The following is a 23,972-nucleotide window of genomic DNA, read 5'->3' on the forward strand; positions in this document are numbered from 1 at the left end:
ACTCTTTGATAGATAGTAACTTAACAGACAATTAACTAGATGTAAAGTACGGATTATATCTTTAATACATAGCTCATTTTTGGACAGTGCATTATGAGAATAACAAGACTACAATTCTTTTTGCATGATGTGGATATAAAGACCCTCCAATTAAAGCTGACAGTCAGGACTTCACACACACACACAAGTGAATGTGTTTTACTGTAAAGAATTACACAGCAGAAAGCAGGGAGTAACAAGATTATCTTATATGAGATAACAGTCCTCAGAGAACTCGCACATCTATACAAACCACAAATGTAGCAATCAAACATACTGAAGACAACATACACACTGTGGGTCAGTTAGTCTGAGTTACCTTTTATTAGTGTTATACTGATCTGAGCACAATTGCTCACAAGGAAGAGTTTGATAAGCATGATGCAAAAAAAACACCCTAAAGTAATTTTCAGTCGCAAATAATGATCATGACATTCTGATTGATTTTTTTTTTTTACGTTAAAGAAAAATATGAAAATAGAGTTGACGGTACATTTAGGCACACTATTAACACATACTGTACACAGATATGCACACTTTTCATTATCATAGATTCATAAATACTGGGGTTTAAAAAAAAAAGACAAGCCTTCCTGTATGGAGAGATGTGCAGAAAGTTAGAAGTGACACCTCCACCATGGGAACAAAAGCTCCAACTCATGTCCTCCTACTCAGCCAATCAGAGTCCATCAGGGCTGCTCAGTGCAAGCAAATCAAAGCACACGAGGGAGTTCAATCCAATGACTGCAGCAGAATGTGGCTCCGCCCAGCCAATGGGAGTGCCCCTCCCACAGTTGCTACAGTAAGTGCTCATAAGCAGTGATTCAATTGGTCACTGGACATGGCTCTCCTGTGAGCCTATTGGACAGGAGGAGAGGGAAAGGGGGGGTGGTCCCTCCAGCTGTCAGTTAACAACAACAAAGATCTGTTCACACTCAATAGAACAGGCTTGAATGCATAAAACGCCACATGACTTAAAAAGAAGCAGTTGTTTGAGGCCGCCTCTATTCTAGCTACAGCCCAATTACCTAATTATCGGGCTGCGGCACGGGAAGCCCCCTACCACTGTCCAATCGATACCCAAAACAGAGTTTGAACGAGTGGGCGAGGGATACGTGAAGAATACCCCAGTGCACCAAAAACAAAACAAAACCAAAAACCTCAGACTTATAAAACAAGTCTGTAAAATAAACATTGTACTTTTACAACAACGGAATGTTAAGTTGTTGGGATAAGAAGACATTTCCGAGGAAGCTTCTTTCATGTTTTGTACTGTTAAAACAATATGAATTACTTTTTTCAGTATACAATGAATCAAAATGCACATGCATTAAAGAAAAAAAGAGATATTGCACAAAATTAAAGACATTTTCTCTGAATAAAAGTGATTAGGGATATATCTCCATATCTCTATCTTGATTTCCTTGTAACGTTCAGTCGAGTGAAGGAGAGCTACCTCTAGCGTGCGTCTCTTGGTCAGTATATACTATAGAGTTTTAAGGCTGGTTCACTAGCTCAGACTGGCACAGTTTCTGACTTGAGAGGGTTGCATCTTTGTGCTAAACACACACATACACACACACCCATTCACACAAAATTCTACACGAGCCAAATACACTAGACCAGAGATTACATTCTTTGATAGTGCGCTCGGAGAGCCAGAGCTAAACCTCCCATAACTGCAACACACAGTGTTCAGTGTGACCTCGCGGCCTCAACTTTTAGGTCGGCAGGTCAACTTTGCCTTCTCTTTCCTCACATGATTAAGGATAGGAAGCACAGTAATGTTCATACCATCCCAACATCAAACCAGTGCGCAAACGTATGGAACATGAGCTTTGGTCGTCACAGGTTATGACAGTAGCTTTAAAGGGGACGTGGAACTATTCTTTGAGGATCATGGGTGGTACAGATGATGAAACACTTTAGAAAGCAAAAAAACCCTCATCATGTCTTAAGAGAGGCTGGGAAAAAAATGCAGACAAAAATCTAAATCCTCTCTTTCGACCCATAACTGTTCAGTCACATTTTAAAAACAGCGCCTTTTTAACCCAGTGCTATTGACATATTTGGTTGCTATGAAAAACTAAATTTTGTTTGCATGTTTTACAAGTGTGCAGCTTTTGCAGATAAAATGTCTACAGCATGAGGGTAAGTTTGACTAAAGCTGAGTGGCCAGGTCACTGAGATGGTAAAGAGTGGGGGCCAAAAGACAGAAGCAGGAAAGTAAGGCAAGGTGTGGGTCTATGCTATCTACTCCTGCAGTTTAAAAACCATACAGTATTTGTGGTCTGCTCTCTGGACCAGGAGAAAGCAGCATTGATTGGCCCAGGATAAAGCTTAACACAACTAAAAAGTCCAAAAGGGAGGAGGAAAAACATCCAACTATAAGAAACGACTGCCTTGTCCAGTCGTGGTGCAAATTACAGGATTTGTGTTTGCGTATGTGTGTGTGTCACAGAGTGTGTGTTGGTCATCTTTCAGGTCTGTCGACACAGAAATAATCAGCTGGATAATTGGAGTGTTTTCACTGAAAAGAGTGTGTGAGGGAAGTGGAAGGGCAGAAATCACACACATACCTCGACGTTCACGTCAAGCCCTCCCACTCTCACTCCTCGCTCTTAAGTCTGTGTGTGTCTAGTCGGCCCATGTCCCGCTGCCTCTGTCCTCTCCTGTCACCTCTTGAGGGAGGAGGATTTGAGTTTCTGGCTATATCTGTGGATGCGTGGCGAGCGGGAGTGCAGCTTGACAAAGAGCTCGGGGAATTTGTACTGGGGGAACATCGTCTCCAAGAAGCCCTCCAGGAAAACGTAGACTAGCCGGCGGTTCATGGGTTGGTACTGAAACATGTCGAAGACACGGAGTATGCCCTTTCTCGTGGTGTCCGCTCCGATGATGTGCTTCAGCTCGTCTGAGGTAAGGAGGGAAATTTAGTGGTCAGGAGTGTGATCATTCCCCCCCCACAAGCTCCCAACAATACAGTACTTGGGCTGACCAGAGGAGCACTGTCCTTCCGCACCAGGCCAAAACAGGTTTTTCGGGTCAAGCCTAGTGCGTTTGAGCAGTGTGAGTGCAACCGTCTGAGAGAGGTGGGCTTTTGTAGAGCGTGTTTGCACATGTTCGAGCACGAGCGTGTGCACGTGTACGAGCACGACGCCTACGGCGGTTCTGACGTCATTTATGTGCGCCTGTTCGGACATAGAAAATAGAAGGACGGACCATGCGTGGACATTTAACAACAACAACAACAATGGCGGTGAAAGGTTCACGTTGGTGTGGTGCGGGGCTGGAGTGTTTACTGCAGATTTGGTCGGATGAAAATATTCAAAAACAGTCGACAAGACGCACAAAAACTCAGAGGTCTATAGAAAGATTTGTAAACAAAGCGACGCATCGCGATGACGTCAATCAATGTGTGTGACGTGTTACGACGTGATGACGTATGGACAGGCAAGAAGCATTTGCGCGAGGCCCTGGCAGTGTGAGTACAAACGGGCCTGGGGCGCGGGGGGAGAGGGAGGGGGGGACAAGTACCCTAAAGCCCGGGGCGCGGTGCGGAAGGACAGTGTGAGTGCGCCCTTAGATCACTTTATTGACCCTTTGGTGTGGCAATCAGGCAATAATGAAGCATGGAACTTTTTTGTTAAGGGACAGAGACATGAAACTCAAGGAAAATAAAATGTGCATACCACTTAATCTTTTATAAAAATGAAAGGTGCAAAACAGATAAAAGACAGTTGCTAGAAAAATGATAAAAGACGATGAAGCTCAACACTAAGACATGCTTTCTGTGCGTCCTGTTCTGGCTCAGAAACACGTATCAGATTTATGCTTGATCAGAAGTGTTTTCCAACACAATGTTTCAGTTGTACAAAACAGAATGCCTCAAGGATGAAGTGGATGAGACAATCCTACATGGAGCTGGGTGATAACTCTATAAAGTGTGTTTTCACCTGGCATGATGCCCAGCAGACTGGTCTTGGCAGCTATTCGTGTCCTCATACGTATGCTCTTGTCCCGACGGGGCAGCGTCTCAGCCAGAATACCGTTGGGCCAGTAGGAATCCCTATACAGAGACAGAGCCACTGAAGGTTATTAATAATTATTTTGACCAATCAAAAGTCATTTTAAAGAAAAACGGAGGCGTTACCTGAACTTCTTGACATAGTCTGCAACCTGCTCAGGTGATGTCATGTAGTCCACATGATCCACAATTTTTCTAAAAAGCAAAGACGATTCAGTTTGTGTTCTGTGTGACACAATGCCCTTTGTTTTGTGTACAAGACTTGTGAGAGATTTTCTGAAGCTCTGAACATGTGTGTGCTTGTGATCAGTTTAGGTGTGTGCAAACATCCTGTGATCTGTGAACTTTAATCATATGACGCTGTTTGTTCAGGTGGAACTGGTTCTGCAATTAAGGTCCTGACTGTTTCAGGGGCTGTAGTCAGTCACAAACATCTTAAGGCTAGGGGTAGCTCCTAACTTGCTGATTTCACTCCTAATTTTAGGACTCCTAAACTTTTAAGATAAGTGTAATTTACAAAGCATTTTAGTGCTTAAAGTAGCTCCTAAATCTATTAAAACATAGATGGCCTCTTAAGGACTCCTAAGTCACTCAGAGTAAATCAGGAACAACGACATGGCTGCTGCAGTCAGCATTTTAGAGAGATTAAATGATAGTGAGCTTTTAAAACGTTATCGCCCTTAATCAAGATGGCATTATGAATGTGGTAGATGGATGCCATCAGATTACCAACGAATAAAAAACACCGAATAGCACCGTAGATCAAGAAGTATATTCTTGGTTTCGTATAAATCAAAGACACGTAATACATTTTTATTATAAATCTTTATTTGCACATAACGGCCAATCCTAAATTTTTCTATCAGAAATTCACTCTTCGGGACTCAAGGTGAAGGTCAACCTAGTCTTTAGGAGTCTCTCTCAGTCCTTGGTAAAAGTTGATCTCAGAGGCTTTGTGAATAGGTTTTAAGAAATTACTCTTAACTAAGAACTTTTAGTGCTTAGATATAATGTTTTGTGAATACAGCCCCTGGTCATGAGATGTTTGTCTGAAATAGGGCCATAAAGATTTGGAGGTACACAGTATGGAGATCAATGTACGTAGCTTGATTGATGTTTTTGAATGTTTTTTTCCAGTGTAGCGAACCCTGACTTTTGTATATCCCTGCTCTGAAATACTATTCTTTGGTTTGAATGTTTAGAAAAACAAGATTGTCACTAGGTCTGGTTGAGTTGCGGAGGATTTATGTACAGGTTTTAGTGGGCGTGGAAAACCAAGAGATTCATAACTAGATTATGTACAATAAAGGTATTCTTTTTAAATAGTCTGCTGTGTATTTTCTAGATTGTAATGTACTGTGTGTCTCTGACCTGTTGATGGTGTCTCCATACGTGGCCCTGATGAGTTGTTGCAGCAGGTTCTTAATGTTTCTGCGCAGCCACTGGTTTTTCTCCTTAAGGTCAAACACTTCATCCATCAGTAGCAGCATTACCCTAAGTGGGATATTATCATCCACCTGGGAACACATATAAACATATGAAAAGACAATTTCAATAAATCAAATCACAAGGAAATGAAATAAACAAAGCAAACATGCAACACCCAACAACTCACGTTGTCATCAAGCTGAGCAGAGACTCGACAGTGTTCAGGGTCGATATCGGACTTGGGGAGGAGTGGAGGCACCTGAGGGGGAAAAAAGAGGACACTGGATAGTGAGAAGTTGGATGAACAAACTTTTCAGAACAGTGAAAAAAGTGGAAACTGGTTTACTTAGAGGGCACAGGGCCGGGATTTGTAAGGATTGCTGCCATATAAGGAGTCCAATCATTATACTCTAACCACATCCCAGTGATTAGGTTCAAAGCGAACAGACCATATCAAACCGAAAAGTGCACTTTTAACACCACTAGAAAAACTAAACTATAGTTTACCACTTTGCTTTCCTTTATTAGGATGCGAAGTGCTTGCTCTATGTGGTGGCGTTACCTTCAGTATGGACTGTTTGATGTCCTGACCCAGTCTTTCCGACATGCGGCCCATGTTATCGGAGACCTTGGTCATGCCCTCAGCTAGACTGTCTGGCAGGGCCTTCACTGCGTTTGACACATTTCTCATGGAGCTCCTCAGAGGATTTACAAACGTGTCTATCTGATGTGGGGAAAAACAACAAGGAGAACATGTATTTCAGAAAACCAGTCACAAATGATAATCTGTCAAGTACAGCCACTCATATCTCTGTAATGCAATAAAAGCATTCACATGTGCTACAAAAATTCTAACTATTTACATTATACATTTGTAGTTATTTGGTGGTAATTACATTTTGTTTGAAAAAATGTACCGACCTTGCGTGCAAACTCTCCCTTGCCCTTGCTATAGGCCTTGTTCTCTAGGAAGTCATAGACATAAGGGATCAGAGTTGGGCAGGCCTTCACCATCTCTGGGTTCAGCAGCAACTGGAACACACATACACACAATAATTATTGATATTAAACTCTAAAAAATGATTCAAGACAATACAGGCATTCAACATTTGACTAGTCAACACTAACATATAAAACGGTTACCTGTAAGTAAGCATTGAGGTCTTTTTTTCTCTTCTCCAAGAAGTCTCTGTCCATGTTGTTGAAGGTCTTCTTCCCAGGCAGCTTGAGGATCGACGTCAGGTTCTCAAACTAAAACAGAAGATGTGCAACACTCAGAAGGAGAAAACCAAGTTTGTAAGATGTTGCTCTGTGATTTAACACTAATGTTAACTTTCTTCTTCGGTAGAAATGTTGCTGACTTCTGAACAACTGGTAAACATACAGAATATGTCTTACACACACCGTTTCAGTGATCCTCATATGGAAGTCATGGAAGTCCGAGTAGCGGCGATAGGTCTTCCAGCAGTCCTCGCTGCCGTCATGGTTGCGTTTGAACACAGTGATGGCGTACAGCGCGTAGGTCTTACCGTGGTCGTTGCAAACTCCTGCAGCACCCCAGAAGCCGGGGAGACAAGTGTCAGCTACCCCGCCCGCCAATACATCCAAAATGGGAATGGAGGAACGAAGAGGTAGATGAAAGAAGAAAAACGGGAAAGGAAAGAAAAGGATGTGCAGGTTCAAAGTGTGTGTGTGTGTGGGGGGGGGAGCAAGCAAAAGAAAGAATGGAGAGCAAACGGTGTGGAAATGTGGTAAAAGGGAGGAAAATGTGACAGAATGACAGAAAAGATAAGTGAGGGAGAAGAAGGAAGGAAAAAGGAAAAACAGAAAAACTGTGAAGGTGATAAAATGAAAGAAATAAAGAATATTGGAACAGTATGAAGTGACAAAGCAGACATGATGAATGGAGCTAGGAGGTAAAAAGTTGGAAGAAAAAACATGCAGGGAGGGACCAACAGGGGCTTACAGATACCTGATATACAAAACAAAATCACACACTCAACATGTGATTTCAACTCTTACAACGTCCAAATCCCACAGAAAAGTTAAATGAAATGTTTTAAAACCTGACAAGTTGCCAGAATCTAGCATAAACCCTTAAAGTTTATTTCACAACCCTTCATCAAAAGTGATTTAAAGAAAACGCTTTTAGACTTAGCAAAAGGCAAAAAGGCTCACAAAAATGGTGCATATAAGACTGTCTCTCTCTCTCCCTCTCTCTCTCTCTGTCTCCGTGTGTGTACCTGTGTCGGAGATGAAGGCATGTAGGTGCATAGATTCATCATGGCAGGAGTTGGAGAAGTCGTCCAAGGACTGAAATCACAAGACACCAGTCATAATTTAACTATGCAGTTTGTTAACAATAACACAGTAGAGTGCTTCTGCACTGTGGACGATGGGCGACAAAAACAATGTAACACTTGTCTCCACATCAGCATATTTCAGAGCCCATTCAACAGGAAGTGAAGAAGACTTACTAGGTTAATGCTTCCTGTGGGAGAGCCATTGAAGGATTCCCCATCGCCGTCATCAGACCCCCGGTAGCTGGGCTCTTTCAACATATCTAGCTCTGCCAGCATGCGGACATAGAGAGGACTCTGCTTGAATGACGGGTAGTAGCGCTCATCACGTAGCATCATGTCATACACCTGGGATAAATACGTGCAAAACAATTTGTTAACAGGTGGCACGGTAGCAGATTAAAAAAAGATAAAGAAAATATGGTGTAAAGCAAACATTTCTTCATTTATTTCATGTTTTTTGTTAACACTATGCAAATAAGTCAAATAAAATTTCTCAGACGATTGGTGTGATTCATTAAATGCCCTATTCTACAGGTAAACTGCAGAAAGGATTTTGTACATTTCTCTGGATTTCATCAAATATCTCGGGCGTGGGGTCATCTTTCTGTAGCTTCTCCCCTAGTGTTGTTACAGATGCTTCGTCCACCTGCACCCTGGGAGACGCCTGTTGGGAAAGAAAAAAGAGAAGATGTATAAAAAGAGAAGATATGCCTCATTAGTGTTAATCTCTTTTATGGCTGAAATTGCTTGAGACACTCATGTGGTCGTAACACGTCTCCCACCTTGTCCGAGAGGTATTGTTCGTAGACACCCAGTGCAGCAGCCTTCAGTAGCCCCTTGGTGGTGCAGGGCTGCTTTTTGCCATCTTTCTGCCAGCCCTGCATGGCCTCCAGCTGCTGCTGTGCCGTCACCCTGTAGCCCTCCACAGTGAGCCAAAAGAACAGCTCTGCCTGGGCCCCCGCTGCCTGCATGAAGTCTGGATCAACAGACATACAAGAGTTGGCGTCCGTCTACTGTAGTACTTTGGTTACACACACATGCATAGTGAGTTGGACGGTGCCTTTAACATTCAGTACTGGCTGCCTGTGGTTTCTTGTGGTCATGTAACAAAGGTCCATGTACTGTTACACTTAGTCCTTTGGATAATATAAAAAAAAAGGTTATCAAGGTTATTATACTGTGGACACACTCCTTCCACTTTGGTTGGTTACGCTTTCTTTGTTTAAGTGATGTAAACATATTTATCAAAAGAAATAAAATTTTCATATTTAAATGACAGAACCAGCCATACTGTTTAGTTTCCTCTTGCTCACTTTCCACACCAGATCCGACACAACTTGGCTTGACTCCTAGCTTGCACACAAACAAACACATGCTATCGTAATCTGATGTGTAAAGTGGAGTGACCTTTTAAAGTCTCTGACGATGTCATGTGGGACTGAAAAGGGGTGTGGCTAACGAGAGAGGTTGGGGTTATAAATTCTAGAGAAATGGAATAAGTTATGGATTATAAAGATGATTAACAAAAATGTTCAGGATTAAGGCCTTGGGATGACTGTGGTGACATTTTGGCATCTGTGCTTCATGTGATGATGCATGTTCAGAATTACCCATGAAGAACTGTAGGGCTATGTTGTGGATGAGGATGTGATCCAGTGGGATAACGCACAGCTTGCCAAAGTTGGCTGCCAGCTTCAAGGCATCCACCTCCTACACAACACAAGACAATGATAAGTACAGTCTGATATACAAATCAGAAAAGATAAAACGGTATTTTTAATCTGTCTGACTCTGAAAGATAAAACTTAACTAACAAACTGTCTTTAAACGATTGTTGCTGGTACTTGCAGAAAAAAGTTTCACCATCACACCAGCATTTAGTGATTTATGTTTTTACTGGAACCTCCAGTGTAAGAACTATGGCTGCGCTGCAGTTTCTCACCTTGCCAGAGTGTAGTCTCTGGATCCTGGTCTCACACACCTTCTTCACAAACAGAAGACTGTTAATCTGGTTTTTGATCACATTGATGTCTGAAGGACAGAGAAACAAAGACATTAATGGAGGAAAGGAAAGCAGTGCATTTATTTAGACATACTTTACATTTGAGCTTTGCGTCTTCCTATCCACAGTGAATTATACCCTTTTTTCACCTAAATTTGCGTGTATATGCAGGTCTTTTTCAAAGTGGGAAAAAACTACACCAGACTAATTTCCTATTGCCAGTAGACAAGTATGTTTTTTTGGTCATGTTGAAAATCATGAACGCGCCATGCCAGAAAACAGAGTAAGTAAACAGTAGAAAGCAGCATGGAGGCCGGTGATAATCTTATGATAGTTTATTCTTTTTTCTTCTCTTTCAAACTCTATGTTGATTAATTTGGAACGATGTCTGAGCGCCTTTTGCACATAAACAGATGGGATGTTTGGTTGAGATTGCAGAAGTTACAGACGGAGGCGACTTATTTCATTTCATTTGTCTTGGGAACGTATGCCGATTGTAACCTTTCCCACTAAGGACAGAGCCAGGTGTTAGTGGGGTTTTCGTCCACTAGGAAAGGGACTTTGTTTTCATGTGTATTTATGTCATTGAGAAAAAGAGAGTGCCCACCATCGCCAGCAGTGTCCAGGGAGCGTAGGTACTGAAGTTCCTCTAGCACCTTGTCCTTGACAGCCTCCAGCTCAGCAGGCTTGTCTGTCAACTTCAGGATGTTCATGAAGGCTTCATAGTTGCAGCTGGAGTCCCGTATCTATACAAAATCACATCCATTTACAGATACACTACATTTATACCAGCTCCCATTTCTGTTTATGTCTCATTTTAATTTGCTGTCTTGATTTTTTCTTTTTTATAATCCTTACTTTTGGCCTTTATTTGATAGTACCATATTTAGACTGACAGGAAAAAGAGGAGGAGAGAGAGAGAGAGAGAGAGAGAGAGAGAGAGAGAGAGAGAGAGAGAGAGAGAGAGAGAGAGAGAGAGAGAGAGAGAGAGAGAGGCGACAACATGCTGCAAAGTGCCACGAGCCGGGGTAGAACCCAGGCCGCTGCAGCAAGGATTCAGCCTTTGTACATGAGGTGCATCTATCAGTTGAGCTACAAGAGCTTCTTGATTGATTCTTGGAAAGTTTCTTATATTATCTTCACAAGAAGTCAGTTAAAAAGACGGCTAATATGCAGTAAGTATGGTCATCTCACCATCCAGATGACAAACTGGTTGATGTAGTCTGGGTCGCTAAGCTGGTTGATCAGAGGAAGTAGCACACCACGCGCCAGTACCTCCTAAAAAAAACATCACAGTGCATTTTCAGGTTCACTCACAGGGTCTGGTACAGCAGAGAAGTCTATTCAGGGGCCTGTAGTTGGAACATAATACTCATGGCTGGCCAGCAGCCAAAGTGGCAGAATTTAGCCAGTGGCTCAACCATGATAAATTAACAACACAGGTTGTATAACATATTGTGTGAATGAATATGGGATTTTGCACCTCATATTTGCATCTGACACCAATGAAGTCACATGTGTTGTGATCACTTGACAGACTGCGTGAGTGAGAGTGCTTGTTTGTGTGCACTCACCCTTAGGAAGTATCTCATGTTCTTGTTGTGGAAATCTCCAGGAGGTAGTAACAGATACAGAAGCAACTCACACAAGTCCCGAAGAAAACCTGACACACACACACACACACACACACGCAAAGAGCAACACATTTGTTTGAAAAAGTCTTCATGAAAGTGTGAACAGTAAGGTTGGACACATTACAGAAGTGTGTTTACCTTCTTCATCTTTGTGTGAAGTGCACACGACGTCTCGACAAATCTTCCTTTCCATCTCCACCTCGGCCTCAAAGAAGGAGTCCACCAGCTCTTCCGTTATGTCCCCTGTTCAGACATCACTCTCCGTCATTGTCATTACACCACTAATGTCTAAGATCTCATCACTTGAATTTATCAAAAACTTTATAGAAGAATCATCTGCACTACATTTGTTATCAGATCTTATTGTGTAATCAAAGTTATTGTGTCCATCAAAGAATCATCAACTCTAATTAAGCTCAGAACTACATCATCACAATCATTGTTAGAGAGGAGCTGAATCAACTCAGGAGACATGCCAGAAATACTAAAGACTACGGTGAGTGAGAAAACAAGTGTTTATGGATGTGTGTGTGTGTGCTTACTTTGCTTGTCTTCTCTGTCGGCGAGGCGATCCTGGGCTTTTCTAAAGACACGTAAATGGGTGGCAAAGTCGTCCACCAGGCGAGTGGTGAAGTAAGGCTGCCAGTCCACCTCTTTGGACCTTGGCACATAAACACACAGGAATAACGTAAAAAAATTGAAAAAAAAACAAAAACAGAAAAAAACCCAGAACATTTTTGCAGGAAACATTTAATAGACAGAAAATGTATGCGTATGTTGTACCGTGTAGAGAACTGGACGAGGGCATTCTGCAGCGTCTGTCTGATCTCCAATAAGAATGACTCATCCTCGCTCAGAGTGTAGTACCAGTACTGGATATAATCTCTCAGAGCAAACTGGATAACCTACAGAGACAAAGAAATAGGAATTGGAGAAATTGAAAAGATGTGCGTTCATTAAATACTGCCAAAATGTCAGTGTGAGATGGGTAAATGAGTCTTTTTTTAAATACAATTAAATCTCTTGACTGTACTGGGTAATTAGGTCATAGGAAACCTGGATAAGTCAATCATGTAGTTGCATACAGTAGGGATACAGCTAAGTGGTATGATTAAATCAAGCAAACACATGAATCAATGCACTGTAACTGTCAGTATAGGCTGCTACTACATGAGCTGCAAAGGGAGGGAGGATTTTGTATTTAGAAAGCTTCCAGCAGGAACTTTCCCCAGGGACTATGAACCTTTTGAGGAACTTGTTGCATTTCAACCGCAGGGAGCAGGGTCTAAATTAAGTTCTGGGGACATGTTTTTTTGTTTACGGGGATGGCTGCTGATGATTGGTGAACACACCGCTTCAACTCTCGTACCGCTTCATTCATAAACCAAGAAAGTACTCTAGCATCGATTTGGGACCATTTCAGGATGAGGATTTTTCTTTGTTTGATAACATTATAAGTAAAGCTAGACTGTGCAGTTGCCTTCCCGAGTCATTTTAAAAAATACAGAAAAAGAGAGATAAATCATGTGATCGCATTGTTTTTAAACAAATAATAGAGACTTCGGCCAAATGGCAGCTAAATAGAAAGTTCCAGAATAATCAAGACCATCTTTTAGAGAGTATTCTGCAGGTTTACATGATCTCACATTAGTGTAAACCTGTGCTAAAGATCTCAAGGTTCAAATGCTGCTGAAATGATTACTGTACATTCCCAGAGAAATAGGGAGAACAGAAGAACCATAGTAGAGCAGTTTGTGTCATCTGACCGTCACAAACTGACAGCCACGCTGCTTTACTGTGGACAACATGCTTATACACGCTTTCTACTGAAAGTGTCGTAAATGGAATAACTGTGACCACCATACAAAAGCCCCTAAGCTCATATCACTACCACTAGACTAGAGGATCTATTTGTTGAACTGAATAAGGTTCTGAGTCAATTACCAGCTGAAAGAACTAAGGTTTTCACCTTACAGTTCTGTCAGCCACAGACACTATAATAGTACTGAAACTTTCAGTTCATCTTTCTGTTGGGACAGAGTTTCTCAGTTTTTTTCTGGACAGTATGTTTGATACAATTTTAGTAATAAGTACAGCAATATCTTTACAGATTTGGCCTTAAGTAATCTAGAACACATTTAAATATGGTTTTGTAGACTTAGTAATTAACTATCAAAAACGACTAGCGCAGTCTAGTAACTCCAACAATGATATACATAAAAATAAATGTATTTTCTTCTTTCTTCCAAAGCAAAGAATAATTTTGTTAAACGCCTGTGGCCTCGAGACCTCTCTCGTCGTGAGGAGAGGAGGCAAGGAAAGGAATCAATGATGTACAAACTGAGAAATGAGGAGAGGGGTAAGGTGTAAAGGGGTTTTACGATGCTGACCAGACAGGGACTAAAGTGGGCCAGTGTACAACTGGTCTGGGGTGTAAGTATTTGTCACAATCATAATTCTGTTCCATTGGCTTCTCTCCTTAGCTGTTATCCCATTACACTCACCTGTTGTAGTGGTTCATCTATGAAACTGGAGCCAGTCAGTCTCCTGTCAATCTTTATAGGCTTCATCTCCAGCTTCATCTCATCCAGTGTCTGAAAGTGACAAAAGGAAAATTAATTAAAACTGCAATGATCTACAAGGTAAATGGCAAGCACACTTCATCAATAAAGGAACTTGATTTAAGACTAATTAATTAGTTTGTGCAGGCAAGGTCAAAATATGTGTGTACTTAGTCGTGCTTTTACCTTTAGTATACCAATTTGTGTGGGTGGCAAGAAAGACTGCTCGCACTTTTCCAGGTGTTTCTCTGAGTTGATCTTTCCATAGAGCAGAGTGACCGCAAAGCCCCTGGAAAACAGAAGTGAGAATGAGAGAACAGCTAAAAACTTACCCATCAGGTGTTGTGGTAAATGTGAAAGAGAGCTTGCTTATGTGACGACATGATGGTTGGTTGTCTTCCTGCTCACCCTCCAATGAAGCAGAAGATATAAAAGGCCAAGTAGAATATGGCAAAGGGTCCAAAGGTGACGAGGAAGAGCACGACTCCAAGACCCCCCCATCCCCAGATGGACAAACTGGCCTGTAAAACACACACAAACACAAAACATAGGTTAAATACTCACTGCACTTCAGTTTATACTTTAACCTGCCCAGAGAACATTAGATTTGGTCTGAAGAAAGACTCGCTCAGTAATCCCCGACAAAGCCATTCACATATTCTCTCAGTGACAGACTTTATGATAGATCTTTTAATAGGAAGATTAAGACTCTTAAGAGATTAAGAGACTTTTTTTTTTATTTTTGAACAATTAACCATTTGTGTCGGATATTAATTTACTGTACGCAGTAAGTCCTATATTTTCAATTTTGCAGGGTGACATGTGCAGAGGGTATTCCCCAGATCACAATGATCAACAATATATCAACTAATTAGCCTACTTATCACTCATTTACTTGTGATTTGTTTTGGATTTCTTCATGATTTATTTAAGGTCTATAGGGGACTTACAACACATTTGTTCTATGTTAACAAAACACTTTCATCATTCAATCATGAATACATTTTTTGCTGAGGATTTGTTAATTAACTAAAGGCTTATAAATGACTTATGACTGGTCAGTATTATACTGATTAGACAATTGTGCAGTGGAATGACATCATCCGCAGGAAAAAAAAATTCTCAACTATACTACACCTTAGATGTCGGCACAGGAAAAGATTATTTAAAAAGAAACTGTGGTGTGTTGTATTGGTAGGAGAGTGTCAGTGATAGACTGTGTGTGTGGCATACTCGTGTGTCACATCCTATGGTTTTCCTGTTATTGTCAGTGCAGGAAACCAAGCTCTTGTTTCCAGCTAGCAGCTCTGTGTCCCAGTTCTCCACATAAGTTTCTCTAGTGGCTCCATCTCATACTATGCTAATGCTACAGATGCAACCAGAAAACGTGGTTGTCCAGTGTTGGAGATATCCGCCGTAGAGATGTCTACCTACTCTCTAATACAATGGAACTAGATGGCACTTGGTATGTGGTGCTCAACGCGCCTAAAAAGTAAATTTAAGAAACAGCAGCGTTTCTTTCTAGAAATCATGACCCAGTTACTCAAGATAATCAACAGAATTGTTTATGAGCAGTTTCCTGTAGAAACTATTTTCTCTCTACCGAACTACACCCACCAACCAATCGCAGGAGAAGGAAGCTTACTCATGGATAAGAGGCTTACGCTCGTGACAGCGTGAAATGTAAACATTAATGGCGTCCTCCTCGGCTGAGCTGTAGCTTTCACAAGCTCAAGTGAGCTAGCAGCATCAGTGAGCTATGAACTAATGTCCACAAGATACAGCAATGTCGGCCCACGAGCCTCTCAACCATGCAGTACTAGTAGTAGTAGTAGTAGTCGTGTAGTTCAGCAGAAAGAAAATAGTTCCTACATAAAACTGATAACAACCAGGTCTATGGATTATTTTGAATAAAGGGGTCATGATCTCTGAAAAAGGTCAATGCTGTTGAGTTTTCAAATGTATTTTTGAGTGTCATCTTGAGCCAATATATTTGAGAGAAGGCAGGCATCTCTATGGCCTATATCTCCAAAACTGTACATCTCAAAACTAAACAATCTGGATTGATTAACAGCACTACGGGGTTTATTATATATTAAATTTGATGTATGGGTGAACTGTAACTTGAAATTAACTTCCAAATATTGATCAGTACCAGTTATACAGGCTCTACAGTGTTTGTGTGTGTATGTATGGTGGGGGTTATTATGTGAAGGATGAGCCTTCCATAGAGCTATACAAACTTGACTGTCCTGTCAAGCTGGACTGATGAAACCATGCCATGCAAACCGTAGCAAAGTATTATAATAAACAATGTCATGAGGTAATGTGAAAAATGCAGTCATCTACGCAATGGTGGTTCTGTAAACACACTATAACGGTCACAGTCTTGCCATGGAGCCATCAGATAGACAGACACCATCATCATCAGTGATGATCTTCGGCTGCCCTACATTCATACTAGAGTTCCTTAGATAAGGAGATCCACTGATGGAGCCAGATAGGGACAGACAGAGCTTCCTCAGGACACTGAGACATTGTTCTCTCTGCTACAGCCAGCTATGGACAATCACACACTTGCTGCCAAATGGGCTTGCTAGCCTACAATGTAAAGCATGACCACAACAGAGGTTATTGACAATCGATGCTAAGCAATCTATTGGTAAAGAATATGGTCAGTATAACAGACATTTGTGAAACAGGCTAAGTGCAACCTGTGGCTACACCAGCTTGCAAATTCAAAATGTTTATTTATTACTAGAAAATGCCTCAGAAAACCCATTCATTCTTACATATTACTAAAATCAGTACAATGCATTCAACAATGACTTCCCGATGACATTTTATTCTGTTTCTACTCCCTATCAGGGTAATTTGATATTGAGTATCTGTTTATGCCAATATCAGTAATACCAAACAAAATAGCCGTTGTGCCACCAACTGCTCAGAGAATGTCACAGCATGGTTCAGGTTTAATGAATCTATGAAAAAGCTGCATATGAGGGTGCATCATAAATATACACATTTAATCTCTAAAGTAATACATTTCCAAAATCTTACCATCAGTAATAAAAACCAATATGGTTTTTATCCAATGGCCAATGCCGATATTTAGAGAGCAAGGTTGCCCAAGGCCGTTATATAATGCCAATGTTGACAAGGGGGCTTGCAGATGTGTAAAATCGTCTGACAGATCAATCCCCCATTTACATGTAAATGGTCAGTAATAAGGTCTATTCCCTTCCACCTAACATATTTTAACCCGAATGCTTACATATTTTAATGCGTTACTAATAACGCAAGACGTTGTGGACTGAAGAGTTTTTCTTCTTTGTTGAATCTTCTGGACTGACAGCATAGTAAGGAAACACACAATATATTCCTTAATGTAGAAACCAGCTCATGTTTAACACACAGTATACACTACATGATCAAGATCAAGTCTCCCAGCAGAAATGTAGCCGTGTTAACCAAGTTTCTCTAAATCCCTTATCCATATTAAGAAAGTGGATACTCTTATAGACAAGAAGTTTAGGAAATCAGGTTATTGCAAAAATGCTGTCTATAAGTGTAGTGAGTGCATTTGAATACACTGGTGTCTGTACTGAAGAATGTGTGCAAACTGGCTAGACTACCACCTCTTTCTCAAGTCCTAACTAGCTAGGACAAAGTCACTAATAGCAGGGCTAACTCTCTGGGAAGAGAATACGGCTGGTCAAAGAAGAGGAATATTATTACAGTTGAGCTAGGAGTGGCAGGAATACAAAGGAATGTTATTCACAGAGCAGTTTATGCCATGCCAGAGACTCTGACTTAAATAACCTGTTATAAGCCACAATGTTGTCGCCATTTGCAAACCGCATTGAACACAAGGCAATGACTTTCATGCAAAGTTAGCATATCTCAGTGAACAGCTTGACCTATAGTAACACATCTACTCCGTTTACCTTTCACCCACACAGTAATCACAAAGGCAGCTGCCTCACTGTTGGTTCAGTAGCTTTCGACAGCCCACTGCAGTCATCTCCGACACATTTATTACCACCAGGCCTAAGCTACATGCTAACAGACGACTGTATTATACACGCACATGATAAAAGTATGATAATAAAGTCTGTGGATTAACCTTAGACAGCAGCTACTCACTTGACCTCTCTTGTGAACAACACAGACTTTAGCAAGCAGGATTCAAGAGCAAATTGCTAGAGACAGTCAGAGCTGGCTACATTATTTTGAAAAACATTTGAATTCCTTCAAGACTGATGTAGTGGATGTGGGCCGGGTTTGTGCTTGCCAGAACAAACTGTAAGCAGTTTTTCCTCCAAGTGTTTTATAAGAGCATGGCTAGTTTTTTCACTGATACTGAGGTTAGATAGGCAAATTTAAAAAACAAAAACAAAAAAAAAACTTGACTTGCTTTAATTTGAACATTATTATCAGGAATTGCTATTTATTTTGTCATTTGCCTTTTTGTTGGTGTTAAGGACATTTTTTCCACAGTAAAAGAAATACTATCCAAGTCTATGCTACCAAATGCAGTCATTACCAGAGAAAGTATTAGAATGTAGTTCAGACAAGTAACGCAAGTCTGGTCTGACGTCAATAGTGAGCAGCAGTGAATGTGGCTGTGGACGCTTGGCTCTGTAGGAGAGGCGATAACCGACACTCTTGAGTCATTACAGCTTACACAGGCTTTTAAACATGAACCATCTGCTCCAGTGATTAACACCCATGCCCATCGGGAACGCACACATCTAAACATCTAAGCAATTTCTTACGCAACCCATACTGAATAGACAATACTTCTCTGAGTCTCTGAACAAGATGTCTGCAAGTTAGACGGAATGTGGTTGTGTCTGTTGTTAAAAAAATATAAACTTGGCCTAATTCATTCAACTGACCACCCAGCCTCAGTGACAAGTGCTCTATGATAAAGATGTATTTATTATGTTAGCATAATGGCCACTTCACTACAACACTAAAATAATAATTTCTTATTAATAACAAAAATCACAAATCTAGTCTTATTCTGATTCATGTCCTAGCTCTGTTTCTTGCTCTCTTTCAATGCCTAGTAGCATCTTCAACAGTGCATAAACTAAATGTTTTAAAACCCTGCCACATAGAGAGGTTAGGTTTTTGAGCAGCGCTACACTTTTGGACATCCTTGACTCCAGGCCCGTTCAGACATGCACACACAGCCTCTTATCTGTGTCTTTGAGATTATCATTTCCCAGATTTTCTGGCACAACATAAAATACATGCACAACTACACACATATTGCACTGAACATATACAGACACATACGTTTGGGAAGAATTGCTCAAGGGTGGATATTGCCATTTTTGTGATCTATGCTCAGGTCCACAAATGCTTAGCTGCAGCCCCATAAGTGTAGTCATTGGACGAGAGGTCAACTCAGCCCATTAAAGCTCTCTTGTGGGAGATCTGTGGTTAACGCTTCAGAGGGAGAGAAAGTGAGTGGGGCAACTAATCACACTGGTCTAATCCACCAGGACCACCATAATACAAAGAGCTACCACATAAGCTTTAGGATTAAATAACTAGAATGAACAGAGTACAAAAGTAAGACTGTGCAATTAAGAAAATAACACCAGTTATAATTTCCAGCGAGGACTTGAAAAACGTCTTGTCTTGTCATTTAAAATGAGAACTGAAATTGTCAGGATTTTAAGGAGATATAAACAAATCCTCCACACCAGAAGACACTGCAGGGGTTCACTTTTGGTGGCAGGTTGAAATGTGGAAAGTGATAGTAACATGGTTCTGACTAAAATTGTGAGGCCGTACAGTGACAATGATAGGTTTTTCAATGTAGTGAGTCTTTGACTCACAGGTGATCATTTGAGCATGTCCCAAGGAAATAGAGTTGGCCCCCAATTAGTGTTTTAAAAATAATTGAATTAGAAAACTAAATTGATTTGGATACATGGTCATGATCAACATGAGTGAATCCAGCATCGATCAGTGGCCATGTTTATTCCTGGTTGTTGAAATGAAATATGTGCAGCGTGGATTGGTCTTGTTGCAACAAGGGCATTTAGTTTCTCCCATGATGGAGCACAGGATCTTGTCTGCGCAAGATAGATGCAGAGATGGTAAAAAAACGGTGACCAGTCGGTGGATTTTTTTTTATAGCAAGGTTTCTTTTGTTTATTTCTATGATTCCAACACTTAATTGTTGTTCACAGTGTGACATTATTAGGGGAAAATAGGGTGCGTCCCCTGGACGGTCAATAGCGAGTTTACTGGAGGAAGCGCAACATCACTGGCTGTAATACTTTAACTGTAACACAGTAACTTATTTTCAAATTTTTACGTAAACATTACCCTGGTATGTTGTCGTGTCCACTGACAGGTTGGCTGAAATATTTCCAGCAGCATGTCTAACCTATTCTGTCATCTGAAGGTGGTCAGCCTTCTGCTGTCAAATCACTGACAGCCCACACTAACAAACAACAGGCAGTAGAGCAGATACTGGGAAAACCTAGCTGCTGGCTAATTCAAAACCTGTGCTGAGCAATCCCCTGCTAACAAGCCTTGGGCTACCATTAAATTAACTAAATTAACATTAAGTTGAGAAACAAGTAAAGCAGGAGAGCAAACAAGCCCAAATGATCCACTCTTCAACAGGCCAATGATCTTATAATGAACCCAGCAATTCATACACATACAACTTGAGATCATTTAAAAAACGTGTTCTTTCGTAATCACAGAAAATCTGGTGTTTGAACAACAGAGTGCTCCACCTCCCACATATTTGAAAGACCGGTTAACATGTCACAAGTGGGGTATGTGAGAGGATACATAGTAGCACTAACCGCCATTTCCAGTATCTGTACAGTGGGGATAAAAATGTCAGCGAGCAAAGTTTTATTATCACAAATTATGCTTTTCTATCAGTTTATGGTAGCACCAACACGGACGCGTTGTTTTTAGCTTTGATTTGTCACCCAGATGTAGCATAGATCCCACAAACAATACCCGGGGGCCATGGTGAGGTATTTAGCCAACTACTCACTAGCTCTATGGCTGACTACCATTTTGTTCACCTATTTTTCTCTCTAATTTGGTATTGCCAGCTCCCCTGAGCTGTAGTTTGACACCACTATTACCCTGGGGAGAGTGTGGAATCAGCCACATGCTTCTTTTGATACATACTCCCAGTCTACTTCTTTCACTGTCTAGCATACCTTGAGGTTTGATGTGATTCTCCAGAGATCCCGAACAACTAGTAGGAATTCCTAGAACAGAATCTTTCCACCACTTGGAATAAGGAACAAGCCAGAGGCTCATCTACTGTAAATTATACCTCGGCCACTGCAGTAGTTAGCGTCTGCATAATCACTGCTGCCCCAAATGTGTTGTTTTGTTACATTTAGCAGCTGAAGCAATTCAAAGGCAAATGGTACATAAAACTGATACACGTAATAAAGCATAATACATTCATTACTGGTGACACAAGTCTAACTAATGCCAAATGTAAAGTGTATTATGTGTCTCGGAATGACTTGCAGACACACAATATCTGGATACTAGACACAGGTCTGGATGGGGCTTTATTCTTGAAAGGTGTCAGCTTGTTTGGCAGGGCAACCTTTTCCATTTTCTGAAGGAAGGAGGGACAAGTGTACTAGATGACAAGCAGGCCTGATGTGTCAGCGTGCCGGCCTTAATTTCTACCGAGCTTTGATTAAGACACCTTAATGAGATTTAGCCAGAGGTGAAAAGGACTGAGATAACTTTGTGTGCCTGTGAACGGACACACAATGCACTCACATCTCCATACAACACACTAAGTCAGTGCACAAAGGTCTATCCATTAATAAGCTATGTGTGTAGGCCATTTGCTCAAAGGAGTTAATCACAGTCTGAAAGAAAGAAAGTCCATGCCAATGTTTACAGCCAAGCTTGATCTTACTATCAAATGTGTAACAGCAGAAAGGAAAGATTTCGATAAAGATGACAGCTGAAAGGCCTCGATTTGTATTGAAACTAGTTCCTACATCTTCTGTAATATCAACCCCACTTTAAATTCATTATAAAGAGGTCATCACAAAGCTGGTGTGAAGCCAAAGCTCTTCACAGAATGGTCCAATACAAGCAAATAATTTACTTCAGACCAAAGGTTAAGAGCTACGAAGCTATAGTTTGCACTTGACTGAACATTACACAGAAATTAGTACTCACTGTCAGACATGCAGAATAGTGCAGTCAGTGACAGCTAAAGCCTTATTACCAAAGATAAACCTGTACTTAAACTGCTGGAGAGGTGCCTAGATGAGGCCAGGTCACCTGCCGCTCAGGTGAGGTGGACAGTGCCGTCCATTTGCTTGTCAGCAGATGTCACGGCCAGTAGTCTTTCCAAAATCAGGAAACCAGCGTGCATTGAGAAACTGCATCACGTGAGAACTTAAGCAAAACTACAATGTCATCACAAATCACACTCACAAACGGCCTGTCAGGTGGAATGATCACTAAAAGACAATGCATAATCTCTATGACCACTGGACAGCAACAATGGACTGAAGACACTATTAAGCTTCTGATGGGTCAGTTTGCTTGTGTCTGACAAGAGAGGGGAGCTACTCTGACCAACAGTCTGGCTACTAAGTGCCACTGGAAACCTAGCATATTTTACACCATTCCACACAATGCCCAATCCCGCCCTTTTGTAAGGCATTTCCTTTTTGTGGCATTTTTTATTCTATTTCAGGGTTTTATTGTTGATTTAGTCAATAATTTTGTCTACTTCTACCACTGGTTGCTCGTCACTTCAGATCCTATTTAATTGTGTTCTTTCATTTTCTATTTCACATTTCAGTGCTATAAGCGCTGGTCTTCATGTTGTCTTCTTATTTGTATGATTTTACTGTAAAGCACTTTATGCTGCATTTTTTGTATGAAGGGTGCTCTATAAATTAAGTTGTTTATTAGTATTATCTGTGTATACATGTCTCAGACCTTCCCCAAAGTAAAAGTAAAATTAGAATAAAAATGCCACAACACTCTTATCAATCTGGCAATCAGCTGTCACCGCTTTGTGTGCTTGTTACCAACCTAAACGTTAGCTGATCACAGAGAAAGCAGATAGGTAAGCAGTGGTGTTTTTAAAACCACCTTGCTGATACCAAATAGGTAACTTTGGTTCGCCTTTAACCCTGTATCCGTTTAAACAGCTAACGCCCAGCTCACCTGTGTTTGTTGTGATGTAGAAATTCGTTGTTGAGGGACGTTACTCATAATCTAAACGCATAACGACACTACCGACATTGCCTGTGTTAAATCCAGCTCGGTGTCGACGGTGAGGATATCCATAAGCTCATCGTATTAACTTGGCGTTAACTGTGTAATCCCGGGTAGACCGCCACTTATAGCAGGCAGCCTTTCTGAAAGCACAGTCAGGCTGTGTGTTTACCTGTGGGGCTACCGCTAACTGTTAGCTGCTACAAGCTAACTAGCCGTGATGCCTCTCACTGGAAAACAAACTACAGTGACGACACACGCGTCTGACTTACCTCTGCAAACATTATCTAAAAGGCTGTGCGTGCGGTGGCTCTGGCTAACCCCACCACATTGTAACATGCGTAGAGGAGAGGTATTTTCTCGGTTAAAAACGGTCGTATTTCCAGTCTCCGTACTCTCTTCGGAGCGTCGCCATGTTTGCAAAGGTTTACGTCGCGGGTGCCCCCGTTTCTGGACGTCACCGTGTGATTGGCTGGAGCAGCGATGACGCAGAAACACACCCGTGACTGATTGATGGACACACATGCAGCTATAATCACGACTGAATGACCCAAATTAGAGGAAAGTCTGTATATCTTACTCGGGTTTACATACGTGTGCAGTGAATGCTTGATTTAGAATATGTCAAATAAAAAGAATGAACAAGTGGGGTACGTGAGAGGATACATAGTAGCACTAACAGCCCTTTCCAGTATGTGCACAGTGGGGATAAAA

At 41.2% G+C, this 23,972-nt stretch overlaps 1 protein-coding gene across 3 annotated transcripts; it reads right to left on the reverse strand.

Annotated features, from left to right (window-relative positions):
* Window positions 1–114: 114 nt before the first annotated feature.
* On the reverse strand, window positions 115–23,666 carry snx13 (sorting nexin 13). 3 transcript variants are annotated; one of them, XM_083926072.1, is made up of 25 exons: window positions 23,531–23,666; window positions 14,400–14,512; window positions 14,178–14,280; window positions 13,935–14,024; window positions 12,214–12,335; window positions 11,973–12,091; window positions 11,569–11,673; window positions 11,371–11,459; window positions 10,991–11,074; window positions 10,404–10,542; window positions 9,737–9,825; window positions 9,405–9,504; window positions 8,577–8,770; window positions 8,354–8,458; window positions 7,969–8,139; window positions 7,735–7,804; window positions 6,896–7,074; window positions 6,635–6,742; window positions 6,413–6,523; window positions 6,054–6,215; window positions 5,679–5,750; window positions 5,435–5,580; window positions 4,190–4,258; window positions 3,993–4,105; window positions 115–2,950 (listed from the first exon to the last, which is right to left on the reverse strand). In XM_083926072.1, exons 1-25 carry the CDS (start codon window positions 23,540–23,542, stop codon window positions 2,715–2,717), a joined length of 2,901 nt encoding a protein of 966 aa, XP_083782198.1. In that variant the 5' UTR covers window positions 23,543–23,666; the 3' UTR covers window positions 115–2,714. The 3 variants fall into 3 exon arrangements, with proteins under 3 accessions (XP_083782198.1, XP_083782197.1, XP_083782196.1); XM_083926071.1 differs by having other exon boundaries at window positions 6,896–7,038; window positions 23,208–23,651; XM_083926070.1 differs by having other exon boundaries at window positions 23,208–23,651.
* Window positions 23,667–23,972: the final 306 nt, after the last annotated feature.

Source organism: Echiichthys vipera (genome assembly GCF_963691815.1).
Source record: "Echiichthys vipera genome assembly, chromosome: 13".
Lineage (NCBI taxonomy): Eukaryota > Metazoa > Chordata > Actinopteri > Perciformes > Trachinidae > Echiichthys > Echiichthys vipera.

Bases quoted from the DNA above. Each gene is read 5' to 3' on its own strand.
- snx13 (XM_083926070.1), bottom strand. From the start codon at position 23,255: ATGAGTAACGTCCCTCAACAACGAATTTCTACATCACAACAAACACAG. The intron at 8,459-8,576 runs GTGGGAGACGTG...CTTTCCCAACAG, and splicing joins AACAATACCTCTCGGACAAG to GCGTCTCCCAGGGTGCAGGT. The intron at 6,524-6,634 runs GTAACCGTTTTA...TGTGTGTTCCAG, and splicing joins ACCTCAATGCTTACTTACAG to TTGCTGCTGAACCCAGAGAT.